This window comes from Lutra lutra, chromosome 3 (assembly GCF_902655055.1).
Source record: "Lutra lutra chromosome 3, mLutLut1.2, whole genome shotgun sequence".
Taxonomy (NCBI): Eukaryota; Metazoa; Chordata; class Mammalia; order Carnivora; family Mustelidae; genus Lutra; species Lutra lutra.
In genome coordinates this window covers 25,726,174-25,752,351 of record NC_062280.1, presented here as the reverse complement: position 1 = coordinate 25,752,351, position 26,178 = coordinate 25,726,174, and the positions used below count along the sequence as shown (strand labels likewise).

General features: G+C 38.2%; 1 protein-coding gene across 1 annotated transcript in view; it reads left to right on the top strand.

Moving 5' to 3' along the window:
* The window catches only part of ABCA12 (ATP binding cassette subfamily A member 12), a 177,100-nt gene extending 152,703 nt beyond the window's left edge, over positions 1-24,397 (top strand). The window contains exons 40-53 of the mRNA XM_047722762.1: positions 2,023-2,077; positions 2,652-2,829; positions 4,506-4,621; positions 5,421-5,580; positions 6,692-6,945; positions 9,245-9,449; positions 10,788-10,897; positions 11,194-11,335; positions 12,316-12,450; positions 14,649-14,752; positions 16,224-16,316; positions 17,607-17,712; positions 21,115-21,252; positions 22,982-24,397. Of these exons, the coding sequence (XP_047578718.1) occupies positions 2,023-2,077; positions 2,652-2,829; positions 4,506-4,621; positions 5,421-5,580; positions 6,692-6,945; positions 9,245-9,449; positions 10,788-10,897; positions 11,194-11,335; positions 12,316-12,450; positions 14,649-14,752; positions 16,224-16,316; positions 17,607-17,712; positions 21,115-21,252; positions 22,982-23,089 (1,904 nt within the window). The 3' untranslated portion in view covers positions 23,090-24,397. The remainder of the gene's footprint in view (positions 1-2,022; positions 2,078-2,651; positions 2,830-4,505; positions 4,622-5,420; positions 5,581-6,691; positions 6,946-9,244; positions 9,450-10,787; positions 10,898-11,193; positions 11,336-12,315; positions 12,451-14,648; positions 14,753-16,223; positions 16,317-17,606; positions 17,713-21,114; positions 21,253-22,981) is intronic.
* Positions 24,398-26,178: the final 1,781 nt, after the last annotated feature.

Sequence of the window (26,178 nt, the reverse complement as noted above, 5' to 3'; positions counted from 1 at the left end):
CATTTTAGGTTGACAACTTACAGAGATAATCGAAACAGATCATGTATTATTTTGAACATATATTTTATATGGGGGAAATCACTGAAATTTTAAGATTCAGTTTGATTAATAGGTATTCATTGACTGATCATTGTACTCTAGACATTATGCTGGGTGCTGTAGAATCCACAGAGATTTCCATATACATCTTTAATTCTAATGCATTTACTTGAGCTTTCTGCTAAAAATATGTATAAAACAATTGGTTCAGCAGCATTTTTCATAGCGGAGTATGCATTTGTAAGGATTCCTCCAGTGAAATAGAGTTAAGTTCTTGATTCTGAAATACCAAGCAGAAATAAAAAAAAAAATGTTTCCCCCCAGCCTATATTATGATTCAGCAATAGGTTTAAGTAGGGCCCCAAGGAAAACTAAATCTCAGTAAAAAAAAAAAAGAGACCATTAATTTACACAAAAGATAAGAAAAGTGCATTCCCCTATGATGTGATTAAAGTTATAGGCCACATTGATTGTTGCTGGCTTTTTGTTTTGCTTTATTTTTTTAACACGTAACAGTTGTAGAATTCAACCTCAAAATATGTTACATTCTACTTAGTAAAAATTATAAATTTAAGTTATGCAGAGAATATAACTTTAGAATATTTTCTATTTGGCTGCTGTGAAAGGGTCTTAATATCCCGATACAATAAACATATACTATATGAGCAGTAAGTGAGAAAGTTCTAGCTTAGCTTAGGACTCTGTAAAAAACAAATGTTTAAGGGATAGCCTCACTGCCATCCTTTACAGTTCTTTTCCAAAGTTTCTCAGACTGTAAGACTTCGCCTTCCCGGTGTGGTCCATTAGGAAGCTGTTGCCAGCCACCCATTTTGACTGTGGCTAACTATGGCTGTCAACGTCCTCTGATAAGAGGAGAAAAGAATCTGGCTTCTAACTCAGGAACTATAACTGACTATGGAACATCCCAATAATTTAGGATTGTATTGGATTTAAGTGACTGTTTTTTCAGAGCCAGCCAGTTTTTCTGAATTCTCTTGGACCTTTATGTGTCTCAGTGGAAATCCCTCAGAGATGGCCAAAACCGCCAAGCCTTACCCGGGTAGAGTTCTCGAACAGTAGTTTTCTTGGAATTAGTAAAAGAGGAGGGATCTTCTCAGGCTACAGTATTTTCCCAGCAAAAGACTAAACAACAATGGGGTGGTCAGTGTTTTTTAGGAGATCCTCTTACAATTGGTCTAAATGCCAATATAATAAGTGTTACTGAAATACAAACATGTGATGAGATAGAATAAGATAGAAAACAAAAATGTAATAGAGGGGAAATGCTATATAAGAAATGTAAATTCTTGGGGCGCCTGGGTGGCTCAGTGGGTTAAAGCCTCTGTCTTCAGCTCAGGTCATGATCCCAGGGTCCTGGGATCAAGCTCCATATCGGACTCTGTGCTCAGTGGGGAGCCAGCTTCCTCCTCTCTCTCTACCTGCCTCTCTGCCTACTTGTGATCTCTGTCTGTCAAATAAATAAATTAAATCTTTAAAAAAAAAAAGAAATGTAAATTCTTGCCCCTTCTCCCAAAATTCCATATGTGGAATCCCAAAATGTGAAAGCATTTTTTTTTTTCTTTTTATGTGAGTGCCATTAATTGTGTGGCATTGATGAGACTGGCTGGGGGGAAATAACTTTCCTTTAAAATTGTATCCCCGGGGTGCCTGGGTGGCTCAGTGGGTTAAACCCTCTGCCTTCGGCTCAGGTCATGATCTCAGGGTCCTGGGATGGAACCCCGCATCAGGCTCTCTGCTCAGCGGGGAGCCCGCTTCCCCCCCACCCCGCCTGCCTCTCTGCCTACTTGTGATCTCTCTCTGTGTGTGTCAAATAAATAAAATCTTTAAAAAAAATAAAAAATGAAAATAAAATAGTATCCCCAAAGTAAAATGAGAACATAAGGAACAAAGTATTATATATCATTCATCCAAACATTGGTATTTCTGAATATGTGCTCATGAAAAACCCGTCTCTCCTTTTAGGCATCATCATGTATAGTCATCCCTATCCAGGAGTGCAAGACCAGGAACAAGCCACGTAAGTAGAAACATCCAACATGACAACTCCTTGGCATATAGTAAAGCTTCTGTATAAAGTACTATAATTGGAAATCACAGTTGTATGTGAATGAATGTCAGTCTAGAAGAGCTGTTCATATAAGTCACTGACTGGGATAAAAGGAAGTTTCTGAAAGTCTGTACAGTGAGGTTGCCGAGTGAGCTTGCTGACTAGAGAGTCAGAATCTGCTGCTTTTATAAGTCAGATGTGTAAGTGCTTCATGATTTCAATTTCTCTGCATGGCGTTTAAGTACTAGTTCTAATCTCAAGAACTGTATATTCCTTGCATATACCCAGTAACTCTTGGAGACTGGGGTTTACTTATTTATTCATCAAACAGCCCTGGTCAGTTCCAGTGCACTAGAGCTATATTTACCCGGGGTCAAAGCCGAGTCATGTAGAAGATATTATCTGGCTGCCTTGCAGGAAGACTTATCTGTGTCTGAGCCAAGTCTTATACTGTTTTGTTGATGGTTTTAGTCATGAGTCTTTCTGAAAGGAAGAGAGTTCCAGAAACTTATGTGTGCTTTCCTCTTCCTATTGCTCACTGCAGAATGAGCAGCTTAATCGATATTTTAGTGGCACTCTCCATCCTGATGGGCTACTCTGTCACTACTGCCAGCTTTGTCACCTACGTTGTCAGGGAGCATCAGACCAAAGCCAAGCAGCTGCAGCACATCTCAGGCATCGGTGTGACATGCTACTGGGTAACAAACTTCATTTATGACATGGTGAGTAACTTGTGTCATTGCAAGAAAGACAGGATTGATTTGGGAGAAGACACCAGTTTGAGGGGCACCTGAGTGGCTCAGTCGCTTGAGTGTCCAACCCTTAGTATCAGCTCACATCATGGTCTCAGGGTCGTGAGATTGAGCCCCATGTCAGGTTCCACACTCAGAGTGGAGTCTGATTGAGATTCTCTCCCTCTGCCCTCCTCTGAATCATGCTCGCTTGTACTCTTTCTCTCTAAAAAAAACAAATAAATCTTTTAAAAACAGATGGCATTAGCTTTATTGGCCCTACCTTGTTCAGATTATTACAAGTCAGTAAGTTAAGAAAAAAACATTTGCATCAGTCTTACAGTCATCCGAGAGAGGAAAGCTCCACCTCTCCTCATCTCTATGGTCTGAGACCATCTATATCAGATTCCCCAGGACATTTACTGAAATGCAGATTCCTGCCCCACCCCAGACCTACTAGTTCTGCACCTTGGGAGTGGAGCCAGGATGTGCATTTTTAAAAAAAGATCCTTTATTTTATGCATACTAAAGTTTGAGAGCCACTACTGTGGAGAAGTAGAAGTGAGCAAAATAGCCTTGCCCAATGGTACCAAATAATCATGCTTATAAGAATTTAATCAACTATTAGTAAAAAATTTGAAGCAGCAGTCCCTGATGAATGACACTATTAGAGAAGAATAGTTGGGACAATAAGGGGTGAATTTCATTGACAGCTCTCTCATTTACATAAAATGGTCCCAAAGTTCAGATGGGTTTTCTTGACTCTGAGTGTGCCAGTACTGGCGAAAAGCCCAGGAGGTGGTATGCATTTGCCTGGTGATTATGGCAAAATTGTCTGAGTTGCTGTATAGATCATTGGCTTGAAGAGCTGGAGAGTAATTAACTGCATATCCACTCTGTTAATATATCCAGTGAGGTCTGAAATGCGTTTGTTGAAGAAGTCAAATCTAAAAAGAACTGTAATGACTCCTCTGGACTTAATAGGAGCTTTAAAGCCAAAAAAGCTTAAAGTACACGATTCTGTGAAGGGCTGCTTACTACTTAGATTCTGTTGTCATATATCTGGTATTCATTCCAATTTAGGAGCCCCCCCCCCCAGTTAAATTACCATCTCCTTTATAGTGTACATCTTGCTACAGCCTGCACAGCATTTAATATTTCTGTTTGTCAATAAAACACTGAATTCTTTGTTCATATACGTGTAATTCCAAGAATGTGTGGAACCCGCCACCCTGCTATTTTACACATAGTGTCTCACACTGATAACCAAGCCTTAGAAATCTACCACCGGTCAGCGTTCCAGCATTCAAAATGAAATCAATATTTTGAGGACTGAATCTAATACCAAGCTACCAAGACTGTCTTATCTTTCTCACTGAACCTCTGTCACCACATGATCCCAAGTCTCAAAGCCTGGAGGCAGGAACACCAGGGACTCCGTGTACATCTATAAAGATGGAGACTGGCTTGACCTTCTATTACAGGAGACAAATTCCAGAGTGAAATCAATGGTAAAATAAGCTGAACATTGCAACAGGAACATAAATAAAAATTCATTCCTTCACCGATTTCAAGGTCAACTTGTTACAATTTTAACTAGATGGGCTATTGATGTTTTTGGAAAAATATTTGCTGTATATTAAGCCTTGTTTTACATATTCCCATAGGCCTTCTACTTGGTGCCTGTAGCATTTTCAATTGGTGTCATTGCAATTTTCAAGTTACCTGCCTTCTACAGTGGAAATAACCTAGGAGCCGTATCTCTCCTCCTTCTGCTATTTGGGTAAGCTGCAGTGAAAGAAGAATGAACACATGTAATTTACATATGTAATTTAATTATGTAAAAATGGATGCTTTAGAATGATCAGAAAAATGTGTGTACATGTATGGATTTATGTATTGACAAATCATGAGTAAATACCATTGTAAGTTGTGTACTCGTGTATATTTTGTTTACATTTTTATAGATGTCTAACACATGCACAATATTATTTCTGTATCAGGGCAATACAGGTAGTACAGGTTAACGTCATCAGTGCAAGCATAGTGGTTCTGTCTGCCCTGAATGCATGAGTAGTATCCATCGACTTCGCAATGTAGCTGATGAAGGATTACTTTGTCTTCAGTTCTTCTTCATCACTGGAAAGGTTGCTGCAAATTTGCTCAAGCAGGACATCCAGCTTCAGGGCATTCCGTGTCTGGTTAGCTAACTTAAAATAAGGTCATTATTTTTTCTCAGCTTTAAATTGTAAGGTTTATATTGATTAAACTCTTATTTCTGAGAAAACAAACAAACAAACAAAAAAACTTCCCTGCATAGGATGACGACATGTCTAGAAGGAATTAATTTGTAGTTGTGATGGTCTACAGCTACTCAAGTTTCCTGAAAAGAGAAGCTTCTTACTGTCACTTAAGAAATCCAAAAGATTTGTCAAAAAATGTTATAAAAGAGAGATCTAACTATAAGAGATGTAGCAACTTATCCCAAATGTTTATTTTCAAAACCCTATCAAAGTTTTTGTTTTTTGTTAAAGGATAGTGATGAAGGCATAATTTTAATCCTTAGTATTATTAACATACAGGTATGCCACATTTTCTTGGATGTACTTGCTGGCTGGGCTCTTCCATGAAACAGGAATGGCTTTCATCACTTACGTCTGCATCAACCTTTTTTTTGGCATCAATTCCATTGTTTCCCTGTCAGTGGTATACTTTCTTTCTAAGGAAAAGCCTAATGATCCGGTAAGGTACATTATTAGTCTGCTAAACTTCAATAAAGTATGAAACGTTTCAACATGTTCAAGGTGAAAAGATTTTCTGTATTTCACATTATCTAATACAAAAGAGGAATTTCTTTTAACTCTATTAAATTTAGTAGAGGAGAAACTACAGCCTTTGAAAATTCTTTTTAGGCTCCGTCTAGGTTTATACCTATGATTGTATTTGCCCAGTGTCAAAACTATTGACATTTGATAGGGTATGAGTGGGGTGATGGAGGTGAAATCAGATATATTATATGACACTGACAAGATCGTGCAACCAATTGGTCAGCTACACTTTTTACTCATTAACAAATTGCTATGGTGTGGTAGGAACAAGGACAATGACTTAGTTCTATGATTGTGGGTTAAGATTTTTTTGAACATTTACAGAGAACAAACCTAATTCATCCCCTTTCAGTCATGTATTGAAGTCTACTCCATTGTAAGCATCATTTTCCATTCAGAGGGGACAATTACAATTAGTGAGAAGGGAAGCACTAGCAGTGCTAAGAGATTGAATTGGAAAGAATAGAGAGGAAATGAAATGAACTAAGGAATAGACAAGCACACTCCAGAAGGAAGAAGACAATTCATGAGTTGAAAGTGGTTGGCCCAAGTGTGAATAACGTGAAAATGAGCCATTTGTTCCTTTTTTCTCACTTCATTTTAGTCCCTCTTCACGCACAAATTACCTAAGGTTCCAAAACTTAACCTTACCAAATGCCTCCTTTACTCAGGCTTGACCAATACCTTGTGTCAGACCCCCAACAACTTGGTATTTCTGCATTCCTAGGATGTAAGGCAGGGCTAGAAGTGATTCAGCCTCCAGGATTTGGCCTGATCATAGCCTGATGGCCTGATCATCTCAAGAAAAAGATAATCCTTTTCTGCTTGTATTTTAGTTGTAAATCTCTACTGTTTGTTTAGAGTAAATACTTACATGTAAATTCAGCATACGTGTGAAATATTTGCCAATCTAGATGAATTTCTCAAGTTTTACTATTTGTCCACATCTAGTTTTGCATTTCTGTCAATTTGTTAGAAGTCTAACCCTGAGCTTCATTTTTTTTTTTTTTCCCCTCTCATTTCAGACTTTAGAACTTATTTCTGAAACCCTCAAGCGCATTTTCCTGATTTTTCCACAATTCTGCTTTGGCTACGGTTTGATTGAACTTTCTCAACAACAATCAGTCCTAGACTTCTTAAAAGCATATGGAGTGGAATACCCAAGTGAAACCTTTGAGATGGATAAATTAGGTGCAATGTTTGTGGCTTTGGTTTCTCAGGGCACCGTGTTCTTTTTCTTGCGGCTCTTAATCAATGAATGGCTAATAAAGAAACTCAGGTAAATAAAATGAAAATACTGTGTTTGACCTCCATGATAAAACTCAATTCAGAATATTTCAGAAGTGGTCCATAGTCATCTTTCCATTAGTAAAATGGAAATGTGGTTAAAAAAAAACCTTAAAAAAACTGTCAAGGAATTCACCAGTCATTTCATTTAATAAATAGTTACCAGACCTTACTATATATCTGCAAGTATTGTTGTAGAGTGAGAGAATAATATTAAAGAAGCTCAACTGTTAGCCTTAAGGAGATTAGCCTTAAGATTCACTGGTGAAAAAAAAAAATTAAAAAAAAAAAGATTCAGTAGTGAAAAGAAAATACATACGTAAACAAAAGATGTAGTGTTTGAGTTGTTTAAAAGGAAGGATAGAAAGTAGAAATGAAAAGAGTACTGAGTGAGTAGCATATTAGCAGTGGGTTTCAGAGAAGATTGGGTAAAGAGAAAAACAGAATCATAAATTTTTTTTTTAAGATTTTTTATTTATTTATTTGTCATAGAGAGAAGCGAGAGTGAGCACAGGCAGACAGAGTGGCAGGCAGAGGCAGAGGGAGAAGCAGGCTCGCCGCCAAGCAAGGAGCCCGATGTGGGACTCGATCCCAGGACGCTGGGATCATGACCTGAGCCGAAGGCAGCTGCTTAACCAACTGAGCCACCCAGGCGTCCCCAGAATCATAAATTTAAAAAAAAGAAATATATATACCATTGACCCAGCTACTCCATTTCTAGGATTCTTTTCCTACAGATATGCTCACACACATGCAGAATTATGTATGTATAAAATCATCCATCATAGCAGCCATTCTTAATAGCAAAAGAATGAAAACAAACTAAATGTCCTCCATGTAAGGATTGGTCTGAGAAATTATATGTTTTTTTCATATGTGAAACACTGTGCAGTCATCAGACTGATACAGTTCTGTATGTAATATTTGGGTCACTGCTGATATTATTAGGTGAAAAACCTAGTTTCAGGACTTTGTGAATTGTTTATTACCACTTGGGTTAGAAAAGAACTATAAGTTATACATACATATGCACTAACCCTCTCTAATTATGGGTGCCTTGCTGAGAAGAACTGTACAGGAAAACTTACTTCTCACTATATATTCTCACTATATATTCTTCAGTACCTTTTTAATGCATTGATATGCATGTATCACAAATGGAAAAATAAAACTTAAGTTAAAATAATGAAAAGAATGACAAGAGCAAAGATCAAGCAAAAAAATCTTGGCTTTTATTTGAGAAATGAGTAATACAGTGTGATTAGAACATAGAATAAATGTAATGAAATAGTAGGAACTTAAGAATGTGGCCATAAGACTATGGAATCTATCAGATACTCGGCTAAAGAGATGATTTGGACTTTGTTCAACAAACAAATAGTTGTCCAATAAAGGTTTTGACCAGAAAGCAACCTGATCAAATGGTGGTTTAGGAGATGTGATTCTGTGGATGTCCTGCAGATTAGAATGGAAGAGTCAGAGATATTGGAGCAGTTTGAGATTCCTGAAGAATTTAGGTGAGAAAGAGTGAAAGCCTCTGATGGTAATAGAAATAGACAGAACATGATTGATGACTGGGTGTTAGAGGCATTTCCAGTGTTAGGAGACTGACAAAAGTGGATTTTAGAACGGGGAGGATTCAAAGAAAACATCACAGTTGGAATCTCTGGGGATATCATTAAAAGAAGCAGGTACATTGCGGGGAAGATCTGATTGATTTGTTGGGTTTTTAACTTTTGTTTGATTTGGTTTGCTTCAGTATATATTAGGCAAGATGTTGATGTGGGTTTGAGACTTAATTAGTTTTCAGGGCCAATAACCTTAACTAGATCCTAGGTAAGACTTTCACAGGAAACAGAACATAGAGGAACATTCATGTCACTGATGATAGAAGAAGAATAAAAAGGATTTTCTTTTAAGAAGTTGATAATTGATCATGGACTTATAAGTGTTGGGTCTTATTAATGACTCTGGTTCTCTCTTTTAGGAGGTAACTTTCAAACCCAAACTGATCCCCTTGTTACTAAAATTAGATTCTGAATTGTAACAGTGAATCTGAAAACATTTAAGGCATGGAAAGCAGAAGCTGTTTTCTGAATACCATATTGGATATGGTGAATGGCATCCATGCTAATTTTAACTTATTTAAGTAGCATAATGCATAACAAATTTAAAACAAACCTAGTGTGTGATTGCACACTTTTAGTGAAGCGAGAACCCATTAAAATATGTGAGAATTGAGTGATGCCATTCAGAATCACTGATGCAGAATCACTGGGTCCATTTTTTAGACTCTTCTTTAGAAAATTTAGTTCTTCACCCATAATGGAGACAATAGATGAAGATGAAGATGTGCGGGCTGAGAGATTCCGAGTAGAGAACGGTGCAGGTGACTTTGACCTGGTCCAGCTCCATCGTCTCACAAAGACCTACCAGCTTATCCACAAAAAGATCATAGCTGTAAACAACATCAGCATCGGGATACCCGCTGGGGAGGTGAGGAGCACTGCTTCGTTCTGAACTGTCCTTTATATTGGCACATTAAGTGACAAAAATCTTCTTTTCTGGAAATTATTTTTTCTGGAAATATGGAAGTTACCCCCTGAGTATTTTGATGGATTCTGTATATAAAATTTACACACATCCATGTGTTACTTACCCTCTAAATCTTCCCTCTTAACAGAAAGGAGTCACCACACCCCAAGTCCTAAGCCCCATCCGAAGCTGCTGTCCTCCCTGGGGTGGGTTTCCAGTCACGACGCGTGTGTGGGGTGCTGTCTTCAACTTGTAGTTTTCAGCCATTTGTGAAAAACAGCATTAAGAGACCAGTGTCCAGAAGCAAGGTCCTAGAACTGTGTCCATATTTATTCTTGCTGGTTTTTTTTTAAAAGATTTTATTTATTTATTTGACAGAGATCACAAGTAGGCAGAGAGGCAGTCAGAGAGAGGAGGAAGCAGGCTCCCCGCAGAGCAGAGAGCCCAATGCGGGGCTCGATCCCAGGACCCTGGGATCATGACCTGAGCTGAAGGCAGAGGCTTTAACCCACTGAGCCACCCAGGCGCCCTATTCTTGCTGTTTTTATAGAGAAAATATTGGGGCACCTGTGTGGCTCAGTTGGTTAAGCATCGGACTCTTGATTTTGGCTCAGATCATGATCTCAGGGTCACAGGATTGAGCCCCACATGAGACTCAATGTCAGTGTGGAGTCTGCCTGAGATTTTCTCTCCCCCTCTCCCTCTGCCCCTCCCCTCTTGTTCACTCTCTTATAAATAACTAAATATTTAAAGGCCAAAAAAAAAAAAAAAAGAAAAGAAAAAAAAAGAAATACTAAGGCAGCTTTGAAAGGAGAAAGAGAATGTGAGCATTTCCCTTAGTTTTTGGAGCAGAGCTGCAAACCAAATGCATCAAATCTATTCAAAAGCATAAAATTATTCCTTCAGCGGCTTATTCAGTAAAGTTGTGATTTTGTGTGAATAATGTGAAATCTATAAATATAATTCCTTTGTCAAGTTAGCATATCTTACTTGTGGGATGTTTTGTCATGTCACCCAGATAATATAATATAAGATAATGTGTAAAATAAGTCGTAAGTATATATACAAACGTTCAGATGGTTAAAGGAAAAAAGATATTTAAGTAACCATTTGTTTTAAAAGAGAAAAAGTTTTATCAAATACCAACAGAACACTACAATATCCATGAATAATTCCAATGATGTATTTTTCTTTGTAATTTATTTCACCCAGGGAGAAAGAGGAAAGGATATAATAATAACATGTCTTTGGTTTGGATTAGGTTTTATATATGTTTTTTTCTTTGCTCTCCCAAACTAGTGCTTTGGCCTTCTTGGGGTGAATGGAGCAGGAAAGACAACTATCTTCAAGATGCTGACAGGAGACATAATTCCTTCAAGTGGAAATATTCTGATAAGAAATAAAACTGGGTATGAAAAACCATGGCTTCAACTTACTGAGCACAACATAATGACATGAAAAAAATAATTAAATGAACTCTTTGTTATTTTTGTAGTCGCATTATTAAATCCTTAGGGGGAATAATAGCTATTCTAGGAGGTGGGAATTTATAAATCTTAAGTGTGATATGGTCGTGGGATATTTTACCTTTTTTTTTTAGAATCACCAATCCCCGTGAACAAAAAAGAGCTGCCTTCCCCATATTTGGGGACAAGCGGGTACATGCCTTTTGAAACTCTCTGTGTCTTGTCTTCTCTCAACTCAGATCCCTGGGTCATGTTGACTCACACAGCTCCCTCGTTGGATACTGCCCTCAGGAGGATGCCTTAGACGACCTGGTATCTGTGGAAGAACACCTGTATTTCTATGCCAGAATACACGGAATTCCAGAAAAAGATATTAAAGAAGTGAGTAGAAGTTTGAAAACTAGTTCCTTTGAAAACCATTACTGTTTTCGCTCCCCACCCCCCATTCTTACAACTGAGTGAGACCTGGAAAACTGTGGCATTTTCTTGCTGTCAGGGACCACTGAGGCAGTCTTCCCTTAATTGTGAATATCAGACAAGACGCCTGCGAACCCAGTATTTGCTCAGAACTATCCAGTAGAGGATCACACTTGCCAGAGGCTCAGGGCTGAGCCGTGGTTGGTGATGTCTGCACACCCTCCTGTGTTTAGATAAGTTCTGAAACAGGGGATTCCCCAAAAACTGCCCACGTAAAAGCAAATAGCTTCCATTTTGATTTTTTTAAATGTGATTTTGTACTTCAGTGCCATCATTTGCCTTTTTACTGGAATGGCTGACTCTTGGGACAGTTTAATCTATTTCTGCCACCCTGAGGACCTGTTGAAGTCCTCCTAGGATTCCATTCTTTGCCAGAGCTGTTTAGCTACAGAAATAGCCTCACGAGCCCATGACTCCTAAGTTAACGTGCTGCAGTTTTGATACTGGGTCAGTTTTAAATAGACATAAAATCTTTGTGACAATTTGCCCCCTCTGTAAGAAGAAAGACGAAACAAAGAGGACAATCCATGAGAAACCTGGCTTGTGAAGGGTAGAATTCTGTTTCAGCTCTTTTAAGTTGTATATAGAAATCCTGCAGAAAGTCCAGTCCAATTGTAAATACACAACACACATTTGGGTGGGGGGAAATCCCATTTAAAAATGAGGCTCCACAGAATTGTTTTTATCTCTTTAAGACATTATTAATTTTCAGGTGAACCTTTAAAAGTAAAAATAAAATAAGTTGGGTTTAAATGTTTGAATTGTTTTCAATATATATTTCTTCATTATAGAACTTTCTTTCACAATTATCTTTTTTCCCTGTAGTGCTGTTAGGGTTTTGGCAGCAGAAGGTCAACAACCTAACTCCTGTTTTCCTCCCACAGACTGTTCATAAACTCCTGAGGAGACTTCACCTGATGCCCTACAAGGACAGAGCTACCTCTTTGTGCAGTTACGGCACAAAAAGAAAATTATCCACCGCACTGGCCTTGATAGGGAAACCTTCCATTCTCCTGCTGGTAAGAGGATCATTGTGGAAAAGGGGACTGCATGATTAGACCCACATACCCAATAGTGTGTGTAACATTTTATTGTCATTGTTGCCATAAATCTTTACTGAGGTCTCCCTTTGTGCTGGTTATTTTGCAGAACATCTTACATATACCACCTCATTAAGGGAATTTATTGTTTTTAAGGATTTTATTTATTTCTTATGTCAGAGAGAGAGAGAGAGAAAGAGAGTGTGTGCACAAGCCGGGGGTGGGGGGCGGCAGGCAGAGGGAGAAGCAGGCTCCCCACTGAGCAGGGAGCCCGATACAGGACTCGATCCCAGGACCCTGGGACCATGACTTGAGGTGAGGGCAGATGCTTAACCGACTGAGCCACCCAGGTGCCCTTATTAAGGGAATCTATATTGGCAAAGAGCTATGGTTAGTCCATTTCAGAAGAAACACTTGTTATGGGAACAGGAAGTAGCTAGAACAAATTCAGGATATTCTAATAAGTATTGTTATGGAATACAGAACAGTTTGATTGCCCATTATTGAAGAAATCCGTTGTTAGTAACTCATCAGGTGAACCAACATATTTTCCAACTTCTCCTAAAACAGAAAGACAGAGTTTAGAGCAATGTGTTGTGCTAAAATTTCATTTCCCTGTTACTTAAAAATATGCGTTACCTAGTTTGGGATTGACAATATGCCTTTGTAATTTATTTGAATTCTTTAATGCAAGAAATGCATTCCACATTTATATTTTGGTTAAGAGTAGGAAAATTTAATTCATCACTTGGAATACAAATTACCCATAGAGGTGATCAATAGGGCGTCCTGCTCTTCAGTCCAGACGCTGGGAAGGGGGCCTATTTCTGAGAAAAGAACCTGCGCTTATTTTGGAAGATGCACTTCATTTAAGGAACTCTGAACTTCAGGAGAGTTTTGACTGTATACAATACAAATTCAATTATAAATCACCACATTATTTCAGGGATTAAGTCCTACAGAGGACCCCATCATTTAAACCGCCCAGCTAAGTGATGCACAACCTATCTTTCCGTAGTACCAGAAGCTTATAATGCATTACATCCCTGCCCATCAATGCTTATGGTGGAATTTTATTGTCTTAAGTGTCCCTTAACTTGAACAAAACAATCCTTAGGCATTTCTGTGAAAGAATAGATGTAAAGTATTTAAAATATTTTAAATTGCTAGGCAAATGTTATGTATTAATGAGCTGAACTGAAATACAGGCTATGAAAGAAAGCTGTCATATTTTCTGTCATATGCATTTACCCTATATGCTCTCATCTTCAAGAACAGGAGCAGTGACAGGATATCCTTTCCTGTTTCCCCAAATCAACACTCATTCCTTTAGCCTCTTACTATAAAGACAAGCCTCAGATAATCCTATGTACATATTCTCCACTGAGAAAACAGACCTCTTAATTATGACCTAATCTTGTCCTCTAATTTGTTAATTTAATCATCTCTTACAATCTATTATTGCTTGTTTAGCAATCATTTGTCATCTATTTTGAATTTTGTGTCTGAACAATTTTCCAAAACATCATTTATCTTAAAATATAATTTGCATTTTCTATGTGGAAATTTCTGCAAATATTATTGTTATTCCTCCAAAGAGGATTCAATTTCAATTAATAAGATAGAATTTAAAATATACCTCCAAATAATACATTATATGTTGATAAAAATAAAAAATTAAGTAAAATTTTTTTAAAGTTCAAAAAGAAATAAAATAAGATATACCTCAACCATACTAACTGAAAAATCAAATTGTGTTCTGTGAGCAGCATGTGCTCTATTATCACACAAAGCCACAATTCTGTTCTCAGGAGCAAGGTAGCAGTCTTGTTGATGTAGCTTCAGATATATCTGTGACAATGTAGTATTAAATGCAGAAACCCCACTTTGTCAGTAATTGATGCAGATTTTTTTCCCAAAGAAATACTAGACAAGTGTAAAGTAACAGGGTGTCAACTTCACTGAGACACTTTTTAAAAACAGATTGACAATTCTAAATGATTAATTTTGAGCTTTTTGACAGCAGCAGAAAGAAGCCTATTAAGTATAAAACAAGTTTGTCACAGGACTTCGCAAAGTGATTTCTGTTCTAGGCAAGTGAGACGCAGTGATTCATGTAAAGAACCTCATCAAAAATTAATTAATTTGATAAATTTTTCTTGTAACTTTCTATTAAGGACGAGCCAAGCTCTGGGATGGATCCTAAGTCAAAACGGCATCTCTGGAAGATCATTTCAGAAGAAGTGCAGAATAAGTGTTCCGTCATCCTCACATCTCACAGGTAAACTGAGGGTGGGAACCCGAGGGCCAGTGACAGGATTCTAGGAGGAGAGATGGGAAGAGATAATCCTGTAGAGCGTGCATGGGTAACGAAGCCACAGTTGGGTTAAAGTAATTTATGTTGTCGTCATGGGAGCAACTCAGGCAGGTTTCAGGTGAGAATCCAGCTCCTGTGGTAGGGGGGATAGGGCCTAAGCCATCTGTGTACAAACAGTTTCTCTTAGGGTGCCTGGTGGCTCAGTCTGGTGACCATCCCATTCTTGGTTTGGGCTCTGGTTACAACCTCATGGGTCTTGAGATCAAGCCCCTCCTCAGCAGAGTCAGAGTCTGCTTGAGGATTCTCTTCGTCTGCTCCTCCCGTCACATGTGTGCGCCCCCGCGGGCACGCATGCACGCTCTCTCTAAAACAAATGAATAAATCTTTAAAAAGAAATTTAAAAATAAAAAGTAAAAACAAATTTCTCTTAAGAGGAACTTAAACTATTACTCCCTGTTGCATAAAGTTCATCATCCTCAGCCTTAGTATGGAAGGCCTTTTTTTATTGTCTGGCCTCATCTAAATTTCCCATCTTTTTTTTTTCCTGTGACACCCCATCCCCCCATTCAGTCAATCTAAATGACTTAGTGGTTCCACAGACACTTACTACCCTTCCCTATCACCACACCCTGTCCCTGCCTAGCTTCCTACCTGAAATGTTTTTTTGTTTTTTTTTTTTTGTTTGTTTGTATGTTTGTTTTTTTCCTGAAATGGTTATTTGACAAAATCTGAGTTCTGATCTCCCAGACCTCCTCCATGAAGTAGATCCTTCCAATTGATTCAGTAAAAAAGCTACTGAAGCATTTTATGTGTCTTTCTTATAAGGTTAGCCTTGTATTAAAGTCATCCTTTCACTTCAATTATCATATAGTAGAAAAAGTTCTAGATTTTTTTTATAATTAAGAGTCACATTCATATCCTAGCTTTGCCCAGCACACTATATGTTCTGAAGCCAATCGTTTAATTTCCATTCATTTTTGTATGAAGTGGAGTGGATTTGTACCAGTTGTCATAGTTCTTGAAATGAGGATTATATAATCAAGTACAGGTTAACTAGTTATAAATAAGAAAGCATAAAAGCCAACTGAATATGGAGTATGAAGTGTCATGAAAAAAAGCTCAGGATTATTTTGGAATCATTTCTCAGGGAATGTAGGTCTTGAGCCTAAGCTTGAAAGAGGTTGAAAGAAATACCATGTTTGATGAGAGGGCATTCCAGGTGAGCGAGATGGCTACAAGCTGGAGAATAAAGAGTAATAAACCCTAGGTGAAGACATTTAATTTATATTTTAAAATGTATTTTTTGTGTCCTTCAAGGGAAAGGACATTTTAAGGAACTAAAATAGTATTTCTGAGGTGCCGTAATGAAACATTTGAGCTTACGCTTATGAGCACTTTTCTGTGCCCAGCATTCTGATGCGGTTCTGTCTTTCAGCATGGAAGAATGTGAAGCTCTCTGCACCAGGTTGGCCATTATGGTGAATGGAAGGTTCCAGTGTATTGGGTCTTTGCAGCATATAAAGAGCCGGTGAGAGGCGCCTGGGCGGCTCGGTCTGTTAAGCTTCTGAGTCTTGGTTTCAGCTCTGGTTGTGATCTCAGGGTCCCGAGACGGAGCCCCACACTGGGCTTTGTACTCAGCGGGGCATCTGGTGGAGTGGCTTTCTCCCTCTCCCTCTGCCCCTTCCCACAGTGCTTGCTCTCTCTCTTGCTCTAAAATAAACAATTTAAGTCTTTAAAAAAAAAAAAAAAGCAAGTGAAGAACTATTGTGTTGTTTGTTGAACATACAGTGTTGGGAAGTCACTCTACCAGTACTGTACTAACCTTTGAGGATTGCTTCACAGCTTGTCTGTGACGAGAAATAAAATGGGAAGAAAAAGTTGATCTCCAACTCACCTGAAAGTTAAATTATCTTACTAAAAGGTCTTAAAAAAAAAAAAAACTACAACACAAACACTCTCAGAAAGTAGTTTTCTAAGAATTTACTTGATAACAAGTTAGACCTTGACAAGTACAGAAAGGCATAGATTTTTATCTTGCATGTTCATGTACCATGTGCACAGGCTTTTAGTAAGCTGCTTAACATTTTTACTGCATTCAGAACCTTTTAATCAATAATACTTTGGGGAAATGTATACAAATATCATATTACCAAATTAAAATTAAATTAGTATTTTATATTTGCCAGAGTACATATGGACTTACATGTGTTCATGTTAATTTCCAAACTTCAGGGTGTTACTTTACACCTTTATCTGTACAACTCAGCTTCTTATGAAATAGTATTAGCCAAGATAAGTAAGAAAAAAGGATGAAAGAGACATTATATGTTGTTCTCACAGAGTCTGCTGTGACTTGTTTACAAACTCTTTACTTGGGCAAACAGTTAGCTAACATAATAAATCATCATTCATTTTTAAAACCCCAGTGACTTTAATCTTCACTTTGGACACCAAATCTCCAATGACTTGCCTTTTTAAGACCTTGTTAGTTTTAAATTAGAAAGTATTTAATCCCAGATACTGACATCAGATGCCAGTTCATTGATGTCAATGAAAGCCAAGTTTTTATGTTTTCTTTCTAACGCAGCTTTTGTCCAAGGAGTGTGACTTTGTATAGTGGTAGAACTAAATTAAAAAATCACGGCAGTGCACTATTGCCAGTTGCAACACACCTTGAACTTTGACGGCAAAGTGGCAGTCTTTATTTAAGAAAGGGGCTATAATGGTCAGCTTGGGTCCTGTTTCATTACCTAGAATTCCAGGGGAGTTATTTCAACAAAATGTAACTCATACCACATTTTGCACTTTTTCTTTCTAGGTTTGGACGAGGATTTACTGTCAAGGTTCACTTGAAGAATACCAAAGTGAGCACGGAGGCCCTCACAAGGTTTATGCAACTGCACTTTCCAAAAACATACTTAAAAGTAAGTAGGAAATTGTCCTGCCTTTAGGTCTTGACTGGTTTTGATAGTCATAATCTAATATGGATACTTGGCTATTTTCAAGTTGAGTGTAGCTTTATTATTAATTGTAACATATTTATTAGTTCAAGATATGTAAGATACTCTGAAACACAGTATGAACAAATAGAATCTTTAAGTTAATTATATAATTTTATAGCTATTTAAAAAATAATGAACTCCTGGGGTACCTGGCTGGCTCTGTCTGTAGAATGTGTGGCTCTTGATCTCAGAGTTTGTGAGTTCAAGCCCCACGTTGGGTGTAGGGCTTACATTAAAATACATATATACATACATATGTACCTACATAACATATATACATAAATGAAATGTAGTCCTTTTATATATCTTTATTTCTTCCTCACAAAGACTTTATGACCATATTATTAGTTTTAGAGTTGTATATATAACTAGTTTATGGATTATACATGTTAAGGAACTGAATGATGACAGATATTATATGATCAAGGACATTTCTTATTTTAAAAAAATGTAAAATTCCAGAATGTCATAGCTAGAGAATATTATATTCTTGTTCCTCTCATTTGGAAGACAAGCCCACAATGGTTTGAACAGAACTGCTTGGAAATCAAGTTCTTCATTCCCACACTAGCTGAAATGTTCACTTAATTTCATTATATATATAATATATATACGTATATATATTATATATATAATTTCATTATATATATATATTTTCATAGGATGGACAGGCACAGATATGTGTATATATCTCACATAGCACATACTTAAATGCATGGGACAAAAAAAGCTGTCTTTATAATATCTTTCATGTACAGATAGATTGTACAAGATGATTATAGCAAGTGAATATTTTCAAAAGAAATCAGGTGTGGGAGCACCTGGGAGCTCAGTCGGTTAAGTGTGAGACTGGCTCAGGTCATGATCTCAGGGTCCTGGGGTCTAGCCCCATGTTGGGCTCCTGTTCAGCAGGGAGCCTGCTTCTTCCTCTGCCCCCCCCCCCACTTGTGTTTTCTCTCTTTCTCAAATAAATAAGTAAAATATTTAATAAAATAAAATAAAAATAAAAGACATCAGGTGAGGAATGGTGGAAAGAAATTTAAAGGCTTGGGCAGCGATCCAGCTCTGCCTGTGTGTTTTCCAGCAAGACATTTAGTCTCTGAACTTCCTCTTTCTCCTTTGTGAAATAGGATAATAACATCTACCTCACAAGATTGGTGTGAGGAACGGATGATAAAATGCCCACAAAGCTACTTCGTAAACTACAAGACACCTTATTAATGTGTGATGATTGTAGAGAGCAAAAGAGAGTGCATATTTTAAAGATTTTATTTATTTATTTATTTGACAGAGAGAGATCACAAGCAGATGGAGAGGCAGGCAGAGAGAGAGAGAGAGGGAAGCAGGCTCCCTGCTGAGCAGAGAGCCCGATGCGGGACTCGATCCCAGGACCCTGAGATCATGACCTGAGCCGAAGGCAGCGGCTTAACCCACTGAGCCACCCAGGCGCCCCAGAGAGTGCATATTTTAAAACCATTCTTTTACCTCTATGGAATACCTTTGCCTCGACCTCCCAAACCTCGTCTAACTTCTCCAGGAAATAATAGCTTTTATGATTCTTATCAAAGTCCATTTTCTACCATATAAATTAAAATTAAATTTAAAAATTAAAGGATACTTCGCCTTACACAAATCACAGTAGTGCTTTTTCTTTTGGTTAGTTTCCAGGTCAAAACCAGTGTTTGCTCACTGAGTGATGAGATTCCATTCACCTCCGTGTGTTCTGGGACCAGGGCTACACAAAGCAGATGCAGTGATCATAGAAGTCTCATGTCTCTCTTGACAGACAACGCTCTGCAAGTGGGTGGAGGTTTCTAGTAGATCTCTAGAAGAGAAGTAGCAAGAGCAGCAGTTGGGGATCAAATAAGTAAGAAAGTCCGAATGTGGTGACAGGTGTGATGCACCCACGGGTCAATAAGGGGGGTTAGGCAGAGAGCAAAGGAGTGAGAAAAGGAGAGGTTTCCAGCCACAGAAGTCTTGAATACGAGGTGAAATTCACGGTCTTGATCTGACCCATATAGGTTGCAGGGGTAGATGCTGGAGTAAGAACATATCTCGATCAAAGAGTGCCCCAGAAAGATATCCTAGCTGCTGTGTGCCAGAACGTGTGACGGTACGCAGGCTCTAGGCCACGGAGGACTCTGTGGCAGTTGCTCAGATACGGAGGGGTGAGAATGGGATTAACACTGATGGTGCAAATAGAGAGGAATGGTTTAAATGTGAGACTCGTTTTAGAGGAAAAGCAAATAGGATATGGTAACTGAGTAAATATGTAGAAAAGCAGGATGTTAAATATGCTCCAAGGAAGCAAGAATAGGTTACTAAGTAGATGGTGATACTATGGTCTAAATAAAGACATTGGGAAGAATTTGAGGGTGAGTTAAGAAAGAATGTGGTATATGTTTTTTTTAGAGATTTTATTCATTTGAGAGAGAGAAAGCTGGCACAAGCGGGCATGAGCAGGTGGGGGAAGGGGCGGAGGGAGAAGGGGAACAGACTCCCGACTGAGCAGGCAGTCCAATGTGGGGCTCCATCCCAGCACCCCGAAATCATGACCTGAGCCAGAATCAGACCGTTAAAGACTGAGCCACCCAAGCACCCTCAATGTGGCGTATTTTAATGAGACTTTTCCTACACAGTGCTTTTGAAATCTAGCTTTTTAGCCAGTATAAATTGAACAGTTAATCCCTAGCCTTTTAGAAAGTTCTACATTAAAACAACAAAAAGGGGCGCCCGGGTGGCTCAGTGGGTTAAGCCGCTGCCTTCGGCTCAGGTCGTGATCTCGGGGTCCTGGTGGGATCGAGCCCCGCATCGGGCTCTCTGCTCAGCGGGGAGCCTGCTTCCCTCTCTCTCTCTCTCTCTCTCTCTGCCTGCCTCTCTGTCTACTTGTGATCTCTCTCTGTCAAATAAATAAATAAAATCTAAAAAAATAAAAAATAAAAAAAATAAAACAACAAAAAATTTTTTTTTCTAAATGAGATCTCTGAAAAAAACCTTGTGTGAGCTGAGCATAATCGGACATCTAAAATACCATTTTGCAATATTTTTCCTAGGGAAGACTATAAGGACTTTATAAGTGCATAGGAATATAGAATACTTTGAAATTGTTTAAAAACAAATTTTTAATTTGTTTTCTTCTTGACATTTGTGAAAACTTTTTATCTCGTCTTTGCAGGTTGTTAGTTGCAAAACATAGCCATCCTTTACACTGTCTCATCATTGTCAGTGGAATGAATTTCAGTGTTAGCTCTTGGTCAGGTGATATGTGGTCACCTCAGTATTATCAGACATTGCAGAATAAATGTTTCCCTTTTGTCCCCACAGGATCAGCACCTCAGCATGCTAGAGTATCATGTGCCAGTCACGGCAGGAGGAGTAGCGAACATTTTTGATCTGCTGGAAACCAACAAGACTGCTTTAAATATCACAAATTTCTTAGTGAGTCAGACTACCCTGGAAGAGGTGAGTGGGATACCATGATCCATACGCATAATGTCATTTATTAATTATTACACGTTCTGGTTATTTCTTTTTAATAACATTCATTTTGTTTGTAATTGAAACAGTATCTAAACTTGCACCTGAAAAACTTACCTTAATTTATTTTTAACTGCATTTTGGGATGTTCAAAAAAAGTGTGAAAAGCATTAACTATTTTTTAATGGAGAAAAGAAGATTTTTCCTTTCTACAAGACATATATATCGATTAGGTTATATGAACATGTAAAGCAACAAACCTGTAAAACAAATAGATATGAACACTTTCCTCCCTTTCTCCTTGTTAAGTTTCTTTTCTGCCCCTACCCCTTGGTAGGTTTCTTAAATATTATTGATTGGCTTCCTGGGTTAGCATAGGATGGGGGTTTCTAGAGGGAGTTCAGTGCCAGACCTGTAGATCTGCTAGATTCAGGCAACCGAAGTGGTAAATGCAGAATTTTTTTGTTTCACTCACATCATCTGTCTTAATTACTTTGTATTCAATAACTAGAGGCTTTACAGGTCTTTCATCATCTTCACAGTGTGTTAATTTTGTACAGCTCAACCAACCTGGTATATAGAACATTTAATAGCATCTATCGTCATGACGGGTCTAAACATTAGGCCTCAGGGACCTCTAAGAGCTGCATTTTATGGACAGTTTTTTATGGGGGCTTTGGGCAATTATGGCTTTACTGACCCAGAAAATTTAGCCTTTGACTTATAATCAACTACTGGGACCATGTCTGACACAAAGTAGACTCTCAGTTTCTAGAGCAATCTATGATAGACTTAGTGATTTTAAACCAAGTAATAAAGTTCTGTCTGTTAAATAATTGGCTTACTGAGCATAATGTGAGCTCTCTATACATATTTTATTTTAGTACATTAACTCTTGAAACTAGTGAAATTTCTCTCAATGTTATCATATAAACATTTGATAATGGCTTGGCTTGGGCTCCTGGATTATACTTGATAGAGATATTAATGTAAATCTTACAAATACAGATATGTGGTTATAGATATTTAATTATAGCTTTAGATTTATATTATGCTTATAATTGTAGATACAGGTTTTATTTTCAAACCCCAGTTAAATTAAATTTTTTTAAAAGATTTTATTCATTTATTTGACACAGAGAGAGAGATCACAAGTAGGCAGAGAAGCAGGCAGAGAGAGGGAAGTAGGCTCCCTGCTGAGCAGAGAGCCAGATGTGGAGCTCCATCCCAGAACCCTGAGATCATGACCTGAGTTGAAGGCAGAGGGTTAACCCAGTGAGCCAACCAGGTGCCCCAATTTTTTTAAGGCTTTATTTATTTAATTTTGAGAGGGAGAAAGCATGAGAAGGGGGAAGGACAGAAGGGGGAGGGACAAGCAGACTCTGCACCAAGCACAGAGTCCGATATGAGACTTGACCCCAAGACCCTGAGATCACAACCTGAGCTGAAATCAAGAGTGGGACATTTAACCAACTGACCCATCCAGGAAGCACCTCCCACCCCAGTTAAATTTAAATATCTGAAAGAATACTGGTGAGAATATATATTTCTGTATGGACATATGCCTATAATATCTAGTTTTCTTCTTTTTTTTTTTTTCTCTCTTTCACTGTGTATGTGTGTGTGTGTGTGTGTGTGGTGTGTGAGAATTAACCTTATTTCTTCCCTTGGCTTACCAAGCACTAATGACTTTATTTTCCTTGGAAAAATTCAGGTTTTCATCAACTTTGCCAAAGACCAAAAGTCCTATGAGACTGCTGACACCAGTAGCCAAGGTTCCACCATAAGTGTTGACTCACAGGATGACCAGCTGGAGTCGTAGTACAGCCAGCAGAGTCAAGCTCAGCAAATGGCCAATGGCTTCATTGTAAGGAAGAACCACAGAAGATACTGCTTCCTCAAACTATCTTACTTTTAAAGTATTACCCTGTATGGAAGGTACAGTTGTGTAAGACTAACAAGTATCTAACTGTAAGTGGAGAGTTCTTTCCCTAAAGCCAGTGAATGTTGTTGCTACTGAAATGAATTTTGGTAAACTCAGTACTCTGGGAGTGCTTATGCACATGTTGGTGGTTACAAGGCAAAGGTGAAACCACTTGAAGATAAATGTCTTAATTTATTACTTTTAATAAAAAGCTTAAAAGGCATGGTTATTAGTAGCTGAAAAGTAAGAATGGAAAAGAAAAGTAAGATAGTTTGGGGTAGATAGAATTGGGAGAATAAACAAAATAATTTATTTCCAGAAAACAGCAAAACGAGCATCATCACAGAGTAACAATGGCAGTAAGCAGTGGGCACGATGTCTGCAATGTACGTGGTGTATCATTTTCAGTGTCTGTAAATATGTGAGAATATGCTGAATCCCAAAAAAGTGCCTTTCCACAAGAATGCCATAGGAAGGCAGTTTACCCTGGTGGTAAACAGAACTTAGATGTATTCCTGCCAGGCCTTAACACTACTAGTAAGGCACTGAGCAGAGCAAGAAGCTTCTTGTTCTTCACAGGAAATGGATGTGTTGGCTGAACAGATCCAAATCCTAAAAACTGATAGAAAATTCATGTGCTGCTGGCAGGCAACATTTTAAAAATCTTGTACAGAAACCCTCATCTTGTGGGTCTCTCTGCAGGAAATATTACTGTGGAGAGAAAATGAATATGGAGGTAAATTTCAACTAATCACCCGGCTGACCCAGAATCATGCATATGGCTATAGGATAGACTTCATAATAATGCCAACTTATATGGCCCTCAGGGAAGGTGTTTGTGTGTGTGTGTGTGTGTGTGTGTGTGTATACACGTGTATACACATTTGCCAGGTTTGGCAGGATTGCATCCGTTTCAAAAACAAATAAACGCAAAGTTTAGAAAAAAAATAATTCATGGAGTCATTTCATTTGTTAAAGAAGATTCAGGAACCTAAAAATTGCAGTCATGTGACCTACAAGGTCCCACGTGATCAGGTCCTTGCTCACCACTCTACCTTCATCCCTCTTTCTCTTCTTCCTCTTTAGGGTATAGCCATGCTGGCCTCTTTTCAGCTTTTCCAGTGCACCAAACCACTTCCCATCTCCAGACCCACTACTTGAAATGTTCTTTCCTCCTGTTTGTCACTGATCTATTGTAACAGTCTTTGGAAATGTTATTCTCTCTCACAGAAGCTTTCCTTTTCTACCTCCTCAGTTTAAGTCCAGTCCCTCTGTTTTAATACTGTGCTTTATTGTACCTCCTACTTTTCTGTCAAACATGCATCCTAATTTATAATATATCCAGACTAAAAATACACATCTTAACAGATGGCAACAGAATTTCTCTTAGGATAGAAAAAGCCTGTATTGAGTATAATATGTAGATAAGGCTTTTGGAGTAGAAGTTGTAACTCTGAGAGCATGGTTGTCTTCAGGAGCCCAAATGACAAAAAAGGTGGTCAGGCTCCATAAAAAATAAAAGAATTTGTTTATCGCATGTTGTGTTGTTAATTGTGGTGAGGGTGGGTGGTTGGTCGATTGCCTGCTTGTTTCTGAGCAATGGTGGGAAGGGAAGGAAAGGGCAAGGAGAGAAGTGGAGGAAGGAGAAAGCAGGGAAGGATGAGTATTAAAAAGAGATGAAAGTCCAGTGAGAAGGTGGAGTGGTTGAGTGGACTTTTAAAACCCTGAATATCCAGATATATTTTCACAGTCATTCACTATGCAACTGTGCTATGAGCTGTCCTCATGATTTCTAAATCTTCATTAAAGTCAGCCACACTTGCAAATGAGCGTCAAGTAAAATTTGAGGAAGGGATGGGTGGATATCTTCTTTGAAAGAAGTGAAGAATAAAATCCTACAATATATTAAAAAAATCATTCATCACAGTCAAATGAGATTTATTCCTGGGATGCAAGCGTGGTTCAATAGTCAGAAATCAGTTAACATGATCTATCATATCAGTAAGAGAAAGGATAAAAACCATATGATCATTTCAATAGATTCTGAAAAAGTATTTGAAAAAGTACAACATACCTTCATGATAAAAGCCCTCAACAAGGTGGATTTAGAGGTAATATATCTCAACATAATAGAGGTCATATATGAAAAACTCAACAGTGAACATTATACTCAATGGGGAAAAACTGAGAGCTTTCCCCTGAAGGTCAAGAACAAGTCAAGGATGTCCACTCTCATCTCTTTTATTCAACATAATACTGGAAGTCCTAGCCTCAGCAATCAGACAGCAAAAGAAATAAAAGGCACCCAAATTGGTAAGGAAGAAGTAAATCTCTCACTATTTGTAGACATGATAGTATATATATAGGAAACCTGAAGACTCCACCAAAAAACTACTAGAACTGATAAATGAATTCAGTAAAGTCATAGGATACAAAATCAATGTGCAGAAATCTGTTGCATTTCTATACACTAATAATGAAGCAGCAGAAAGAGAAATTAAGAAAACAATCCCATTTACAGTTGCACCAAAAATAATACATACCTAGGAATAAAAGAGGTGAAAGACATTTATTTTAAAAACTATAAAACACTGATGAAAGAAAATGAAGGTGAAACAAACAAATGGAAAGACATTCCATGCTCATGGATTAGAGGAACAAATACTGTTAAAATGTCTGTACCACCTAAAGCAATTTACACATTTAGTGCAATCCCTATCAAAATGCCAACAGCATTTTTCACAGAATTGGAACAAACAATCCTAAAATTTATATGGAACCACAAAAGACTGAATAGCTAAAGCAATTTTGAAAAAGAAAAGTGAAGGGACGCCTGGGTGGCTCAGTGGGTTAAAGCCTCTGCCTTCAGCTCAGGTCATGATCTCAAGGTCCTGGGATGGAGCCCTATATCAGGCCCTCTGCTCAGCAGGGAGCCTGCTCCCCCCGCCCCCGCCTGTCTCTCTGCCTCCTTGTGATCTCTCTCTCTG